The 8,963-nt window shown below is 29.6% G+C and overlaps 1 protein-coding gene across 1 annotated transcript; it reads left to right on the top strand.

The window, feature by feature from the left end:
* Positions 1-1,354: 1,354 nt before the first annotated feature.
* Positions 1,355-7,018, top strand: LOC111036311. The gene is made up of 5 exons (XM_022318306.1): positions 1,355-2,004; positions 4,177-5,098; positions 5,987-6,119; positions 6,623-6,699; positions 6,789-7,018. The coding sequence occupies exons 1-5, from the start codon at positions 1,834-1,836 to the stop codon at positions 6,878-6,880; spliced, it is 1,395 nt and encodes a 464-aa protein (XP_022173998.1). The 5' UTR covers positions 1,355-1,833; the 3' UTR covers positions 6,881-7,018.
* The last annotated feature ends 1,945 nt before the right edge of the window (positions 7,019-8,963 follow it).

The raw sequence follows: 8,963 nt of genomic DNA, 5'->3' as shown, positions 1-8,963 counted from the left end.
CCATAAAGTCTCGGACAAAATTTAAAACGATTTTGTACAGTTATTATATTATTATAAAAGTCAACCTAATTTCAAATATTATATTAAAAAATATCATTGTATAGGTATTAATTGTATGCAATTCAATGGATCATATCATCTGACATTCTGATATGTGACTCGTTACGGTCGAGGAGTACATGTTCTACTACAACTACGAGTTCTGGAGTGATTATCATTTCGTCGTTGTGTACGATTTCTCAAGCAATAAGTCTATACTCAAAATAATATAATATTGAACAATAACAATGACACTTGTATATTATTTTATCGTCGATCATAATATCTCCACGATCAAGCCATCCCAAAACTGTCATCGGTGCAGTACGTATTGTTCCAAGTACGACCCTCATTTTGTACTCATAAACCCCAAACGGAGTATTGGTTTTGATAGTTTTGATAATCATATACCAGCTGTAACCCGAAATGTATGCAAAGTCAATCACAAGATGAGACCTTGGTGTATTTCTATAGATCGACGATTGTAATGTCGAATAAACTTACAACTTGTGTACAATTTTGATTTTCACACCGTTTACAATAATCCATATGGATACGAAAAGGGTAAATAATCAAATATAGAATTTATTCCAAGTGCAAAGTCAAACAAAATTCTTTTTTCATCAAATAAATCGCTTTTCTACACTGCTTTCCTATGATCTAAGTTCGGTTTGGAATGGTAGAGGTACGTAAATATACCGTTAGTCTGTACCTCTAGTATCTACCATGTCATCTATCACACAATAATAACATAACGAGTGATAATGTATAATATATATTATGTGATCTACCGGCTACTGCAACTACAGTGTAGTGGTAATTATTATGTTTTTTGTAGTGACTGTCTGATTCTTTTATCGGTGGACAGATGGGCCCGATTGTGTGAAGCCATAACAATGTAATGTTACATTAAATGTGTGAATAGCTTTATGATTAGATTTCAACTCATAAAATAATAATTACTACAATTTCTACAATTCCATAAGAAAAAAATTTAAAATAAGGCGAAACAAATATACATTTAACTCATATGTGGGTACATAGTTTATGAAAAGTAGATTGGTACCTACCGATAATATGTCTTTATTTATTAATCAAATCATATTACCTATAAGACAGTTGGTTGAGATTTATGGATAATATTATGAATACATATATTATATAAGGCAAGTGTAACTTCATTCTTCATAATTTCTAGGTAGTGTCGCAGTGTACCACTAATTGTTATTTAAAAATCTAGATGGCCTCATTTATAATAAAAAAATATATTAAGCTTTTAAAAATGCCATAAAAAAAACATGCTCTAAAACTACGCTCGTGGCACTTTGCACAGATAAATAAAGACATTTCGGGTCCGGGTTGAAAACTCCTGATTTAACTATATTGGCGGGGGGGTATTTTTAGAAATCTTTTGCCCGAGGTATTCAGACACTTCGCCTAGCCACTGTACCTACAATCTACATACCTACCTATGTGACGACATGTGGCAGAGGTAGGTAGTATTGCTAAGTGTACTTATTATAACTTTACGCTGTCATGGTGGGGGTGAAAGGGAGCGGTAAAATGACGAAGAAGACGGCGACGTGGTACGCTGGGCAAGTGTGTGTGCAGGTAGGCTCTGCAGTGCGGCGGGGAAAATTAACAGAGCGGCTAGCGAATGAGCGTGTTACTCAGTGAATTTAGCTGGATAATACACAGTTTTCCAGTCGTCGTAATCTGTCGGCGCGAGCTGTTCAGCGAGCACATGTCATTGACGATCAAAAGCACCTTATAAAACACGGTTTCGCAGATCACATGGACGCGGTCAAGCTGGAGGCCAAATGGCCGCCAGACAGGAAATCCACCATCGAAGCATCCGAGTTTGGTATCTACAAGGAGCCGTCCGACGGGAAACGCCTGCGCGGCACTGACAAGGCCACAGGATGTCTCCTGGTACTATCCCTGATCGCTGCGGCCGCGGTGGTGGTAAGCAATCCAACAATACTACATATTATTATATTATAATATAAAACATAAGTATATGGCATGCATGACAAAAGTATAGATATAATATTAAGTACACCTATGTCTTGGTTTAAACTATGCCTTCCACTATAAGCTATAAATAATAATTAATAACTTTCATAAGAAAAATTCGAGAATTTCCTGATATAATCTTTATTATCGATTCGAAACTAAATTTTTACAACATATTTATGTAACAGTAAAAAATTAAGTAATTTTTAAGAATTTAATAATATTAGTGGAGGACGAGAAATGAGTATATCTTCATCTCCTCATCGATCCTAACCTTTTTCCCCAGTGTGATGCCTATCTCACCTGTCGTACCTACGTATGTCCAAATGCACATCGATTGTTTTGAAACTTTTGGTGATTTTGGTATAGTTATCATCCCGGTAGACATTCCTCTTTGCTATTTCCATTACGACTATATTAAATCACGTACACATCATCTACGTGATCGTTTAAAATCACGACGTGTATTTATAGTTTCTCGTTCGTATTCCGATGTGTAATCTTAGAGAATTTCAGTCGCAATTTTATAGTGTTATGAGTCTTTTTCAAATACAAGCAAAACATCAATAATATGTTTCTTGCTAAAGAATATAAATCTTTAAATGATAAATCTTCAAGCACCAAACATTGGAACAGTAATGAATATCCAAAACATACTAAATCTATTCCCCCTGTGGAATTAAACTCACTGAGTGTAATAAAATACACTAAAATCCTGTTCCGTATAAACTATTTAAAGTAATTAAATATGTATAAGAATATGAGGGTGAATATTAAATCACATCATTTCGATCAAACAAATAAAAAATTTACATCAGCTTACACTTTGTCACGAGTTTAAAATACCAACAACACATATTACAGTTGTATAAGAATAAGTTTAAAAACTTCATACAAACTAATCAGTAAGCATATTATATTATTTTATTTTTGTATCCGTTTCAACTAAGAAAGAACACGTAATCACTAAAAGAACATTTTCTTTAGGAAGCACTTAAGGTTATTAAGAACCATTTAAAAAAAATTAAATTACGAACGTTTAAAAAGAAGCTCCTCTGAAATAGTGATGGTTTCAAAAAATATATATTATAAGGTACACTATAGTGTATTTCTTACACTATGAATTAATACATCTTGTTTATCAGAGAACAGTTATAATTTCACAGTAGGATTTTGATACGTTTACAAGTAGTTACACGAATAGTGCGTACTAATCGAGCCGTGAACATTATGGTCACCGAAACCGCGTGGATATGATAATTATAATCAGATAGGTATATACTTTCCGTGGTAATTATGTCAAACCACGTTTAGAGTTAACAATATTTTTATTTTATATCATAGTCTGTATGGGTAATTTGTCGGACACGCACTCTTGTTTTCACCGCGAAAGCGTATGGTTTTTTTCCATCAATTTTAGAAAACCGAAATCAAAACTTTAAATTAAGAATAAAATAATTACAGTTCGTTATCTCACGTATAAAGGTAGGTATATCAATATACACCAATATACACCAATGTACGCAACACCGAATTTATTTTCCGCTTTATAGACGGGAACGATAATAATATACCTATTAATTCAGATTGTATCGCGTTAATTACCCCACAAATCAACAAGTATTATTGTATCGCATAATGTAGAATACGTATAACAAAAACGAAAGTGAATTTCTATGCGTGTTGTTAAGTTATATATTATTCGTATGTGTGAGAGTGTTGAAAAAGAAAAGACATTTTAACTGGACATGGTATTCCTTTCAAAAGTCCAGATTGCTTGTAAAATTGTTTAACGTACAATATAATATAATGTTAATCTTATTCCAAATTTAATATTAATACATAATTATTATTGTGCAAAATTAGTATCTACTAATGAATTTATATAGTTTTTCTTAGGGTTTTTATTAAGCTTGTGTGGACCATTAAAAAATCTAATTTCAAATTCATATTTAATTAGATTTCTTCACCCAGGTTAGGTTAGGTTATTCATTTTTGTAAAAACTTAAAGTTTTATAAAAATAATATCTTATTAGAGAATATTTGTTTATAATATAATTTAACTATTTCTTTTTTAAATTAATAAAATATATTAATTAACATGATAAATGTTTCTTTTAGCTATACTTCTCGTTCTATGATTATACAATCCCAACAACTCAAGGTGCGTCTACTGGACCAATAGTGAGTTACGCAAAATACGTAAAAGAAAAAAATACTTTTACTACTCAAATGGTTAACCGGTCGACAGACGGGCTTCTGACAGCAGTTCTCGGTGTGCAAAATTCCGAAAACTACACGAAACGAAATCCGGAGGACGACGTAGTTATTGCCAAGAGGATTGACGACGGTAAGTTAGGAAACGGTAGGCACATGCGATTGTATCCTCAGATGGGACCGCAACAGCCGGCTTATTTGTCGTACGATTCAAATTATTGGAGAATTAATAAAAACAATAAGCTCGAATATGCCGATGGTATGTATGGGTTCAATCGGAGATCGGACTTTCCGCAGTTGGCAGCTTATCGAGCACCGTTCCCGCCAAAGAGCATCCTGGACGTTATGAAATACGTGACTGGGGCCCCTCATAAGGCAAACATTCCGGAATACATGATAGCACAAGAATCCAACCCTCATCGGTACTATCCTATTCGACCGGCGGAAGAAGTCAACAGATTCCTCCCGGATGTAAATACGCCAAGTGCCAATCTGAGAAGATTCCGCAACAAATTTGGTCCGCCGGTATTCTTGACACCGCCTATCATGTCGTTCCCGGATGACTTCATGAAGCCGCCCGACCTCGATGCCTATTATTCGATGGATTTTGAGAGTGACGTTCCTTTAGACCTTACGCTACAAGAAGGGTCATCTAGTGTACCGTCACATACCGGCGTAATATTCCGTCCACCTTTTAACAGTGGTTATCCTGTACCAGATACTCCAAAACAAAAAAAAGTTAAAAATAAAAGAAACAAAAAGCCAATAAGCGTGATGTTAGACATCTATCCATTATCGGATAACGAACACGAAAATAATGAACAAGGTTAGTAATTCAAAATTAATTGTAGTTAATGAACAAAATAATATATCTTTTTTTTTTTTAGTTTTGCAGACAATATTATTTAAAGTAAAGTTAAGTAAAATTCCCCCACTTGAAATTTATTTTTTTCTTATAATAATTTACACTTAAATTATAATTACAATGTTATAAAAGAGGATAGTATTTTTTTTTTTAATAAAAATAAATATAATTACAATTTAAGGGTCACAAATCTCATAATATATTCCTATAATATATACAGATTAAAGACATCACAAAACTATGCTGAAACATTTACTTAAACTGTTAACATAAAGTATGTATTCTAGACTAATAATTTCAAAATTGATAAAAAAAAATAGTTATTATTTTAGTTCCAATAATAAACCTATAAGTATCTAATAATGATTTTAAGTGTATTAACATATTATATAATATATATATATATGTATATTGTTTTAAAATTTCATGAAATTCATTTTGAAATGTTTCACGAAATATTTCATTTTGATGAAGAAAAATAAAAAATCAAATTTTTATTTAAAGCTATAGTAGAGAGTTCAGTAAACAATTCTACTTAGTTAAATGTTATAGAATTATTGCTTACGTCGTACAAATGTACAATGTATAAATTACATAATAATTATCTATCTTATGTATATCTTCTCAATATTATGATCGGAAATTAAATAATATTGATAAGAATTAATCACTCACTCAGGCATAAAAACAGTCTGACCACATCTAAACGATCTAGTGATGATTTTATGAAACATACCAAAATTAAAAAATGTTTTTTCAAAATATTTTGAATTGAAAATGGCATGTGAAATGTTTTATACTCATGAGTCATAACCCTATGGCCTATATATATATATTGTTTTTATTTAGCTGAAGAAGATGAAGAAGAGCATCATCCCGAGATAATTACTTCGTTAAAAAACAATGTTCAGTATTCAGATTCAGATAAATTATTGTTTCGATTGAACTTATTTCCAAAATTCAGTGACGGTGGCCGTAGAATGTAAGTGTTGCAATATATTATAATATTACCACGTTAACAATATTAAAAGCAAATATGAAAAAAAATTTCGAAAACTGAAGGATAAATAATGGTACCCAATTTTAAGAGTCTTATAATTCAGTATAATCAGAGGTTAGGAAGTTGGGTAAGTACCTACCTATTGATTATACACTTTTATACTGCAACTGGAAATGCCAAAGGATGAAATATTTGTCCTAAAACAATTATTTTGACACTGTATTTGATGGAAAGTGCAGTACTAAAAATCTGCTACCTATATGTCATATATTAATTATACCTTAGCTACCCATCTCTACATTTTTCATAGATATTATAGGTACAGAAGCTTTAGTTTTGTCACTAAAAAAATCAAGTAATTATTCTGCTATCCCTGCCTCCTCGTACCATTAACATAATAAATAGTTACGATTATAAATTATAACACACTAATGTCATTGGATTTAAAAACGTAAATAAAACCAAGTACACTATTTTTTGTTTAGGTCCAAAAATTTGAAGTCCGAAGAACACGATGGTCGTAAACCAACTATTCATTTGACAACGAATAAACCATTATTAGGTAACTTATTCGAAAATTAAATTATTTTAAATACACAAAATAACTATTATCTATTATGATTTTTCTATAAATATGTAATGTTAATCTAGACAAAGAAAAAACCGAAGATGATGAAAAATTATTCGACTATGAATATTCGTCAGAATCAAAAAATATAGCAAATATATCAAAAACACAATAGTGCAAGAATCAAGACTTGAACCAAATTAATTGAGTTACTCTTAATTAATACAAAAATTACTATAATTTATAATTTATAAACTACTATAAGTCTGTGTATTTTTTATAAAGCAAAAATAGATGTTTAAAAAGTATTTCATTTATTACAAGTATTCATTATTTGATCCAAATACAAAATCTTTGGACAATAAATTTGATAAGAAAAAAATTACTTACTGTAATATTATTATTCTCTGAATTTGTTTTCAAATTACTTTCGGAACAATCAATTCAAAAAACGATTGAAGGCGTTCAATCCTGTGTATTACTAAAAATACATATATTTGAAAAAATATTACAAATATCACTTAGGTATGTTTCATAATACCATACAAAAAATTGACTTTTAAAACATTATAATATTATAAAGTTTTTGAATCATTGTACCAGCTGATCTATATCCACTTAGCCAGCCGTGAGCCGTGAGGCCTTGTCAGGACCAATCAACCAAACAAAAGCTACTGAGAACATTTTTTTATTTCATTTCAGTGGCCTTCGTATTAAATACACTTAGTGTTCATATTTTTGAAGCTGAAATGCTAATCCAGTTAAAAGTACAGCTATGTTTAAGATCTGTGTAAATATTTGGTTAGATAAATACGTTTTATATGATATTATATAAAAAAAATATATATATATATCACTGATATTAAACATTTAGCCTTTAAAAATATTTACATATATATTTATATATTTACTTTTTATTACATGTTAAATAAAATCACTATGACCAAAAATATATACAATTACTACTTTGATATATATTTAAATAATACTTTAAATTATTTTTAACACGTTTGTTTTATTTTAATTGTGAGTAAAAAATCAAAATATTTAATATTACAATTTTATGTACACGTGTAAAAGAACATATAGTTTTGTATTATTTAATAAATAATTAAAACAGATGTGATGGAAGTTCATCATTTCATTGCATCCTTGTAAAGTGTTTTAATTTATATATAACTAGGATCTATGAATATAAAATATATAAAGTGTTCAAATACATGATATTAATATTATTAATTATTATACATACTTTATTTTATACAATTTTTCATGAATTATTATCATAATTATAATTGATTGTGATAAACTGAAAACTTCAAAAATCGAATAAAACATAGTGCATACTGCATACTAATTTGTAGTTACTATACATAAATTATATTACTAACTAATATTTAATTTCGAATTAATTTTTTTGCCATGAAAATTAATTGCCTCCAATCAAAACTTTTTTATAAATATAATCTGGGGGAATCTCAATTTATGTCATTACTGTATTTGTCTATTTAATACAAATAAAATATCTTTTACACTATAAATTCAACTTTCCACTTTCGGATGGAAAGAATCCATCAAAAAATATGTAGATAATGAAATCTAACAATAAAATTATTTTCAAATATTTTAATATTCTAATAATGAACAATGTTTATTTATAATGAATATTCAAATGGGGGCCCCGAATACTCTACCATTAAATTTGACAATTCAATCTAATATCAAAATTAACAGAGTAAACGAATTTTTTTTAATGTAAAGTTGCTACATTATGCTTTAGGAAGACGGAGACAAGACATTTTAATCATCTAAGTTTTTATTTTCTCATTCAGTTCGCAGATTAATGAGAAACTTAAATCACACACTCATCATTAACATGATTCTGTGAAGAATGTTTTTTGTAAGGCTCAATTTACCTTCGTAAACATGTATTACCTATATTTTCGTGTTTAAGACACTAAGCTGTAGTAGGTATGGGAGTACCCATAATTATTCCGTATTTAAAACGCATAACAATACGTTATAATAGGTAAAGATTGGAATTTTTCGTAATATACTAGCAGATGCTAATAGATTTTAATATAATACAAAAATAGGTATCACAATGTACTTATTATACTATATGTGAGAGACAACAATATCATTTAAAAAAAAAACTGAACTACTGCCACATAATTATATTTTACCAGAAAAAACTATGCCCAACTTGTAACAACATGTTTATATATTCGTGTAATATGTGAACACAATTTTTATAA

The sequence above is a fragment of the Myzus persicae genome, unplaced genomic scaffold (genome assembly GCF_001856785.1).
Source record: "Myzus persicae strain clone G006 unplaced genomic scaffold, MPER_G0061.0, whole genome shotgun sequence".
Classification (NCBI taxonomy): domain Eukaryota; kingdom Metazoa; phylum Arthropoda; class Insecta; order Hemiptera; family Aphididae; genus Myzus; species Myzus persicae.
The sequence above is the reverse complement of the archived record's forward strand: the minus strand, read 5'-3'. Positions and strand labels throughout refer to the sequence as shown.

What these genes read in the sequence shown, in the direction of transcription:
- LOC111036311 (XM_022318306.1), top strand. Translation starts at nt 1,834, where the DNA reads ATGGACGCGGTCAAGCTGGAGGCCAAATGGCCGCCAGACAGGAAATCC. An exon ending in AGTGACGGTGGCCGTAGAAT is followed by an intron (nt 6,120 to 6,622) that starts GTAAGTGTTGCA and finishes TTTTTTGTTTAG; the next exon opens with GTCCAAAAATTTGAAGTCCG. An exon ending in AACGAATAAACCATTATTAG is followed by an intron (nt 6,700 to 6,788) that starts GTAACTTATTCG and finishes ATGTTAATCTAG; the next exon opens with ACAAAGAAAAAACCGAAGAT.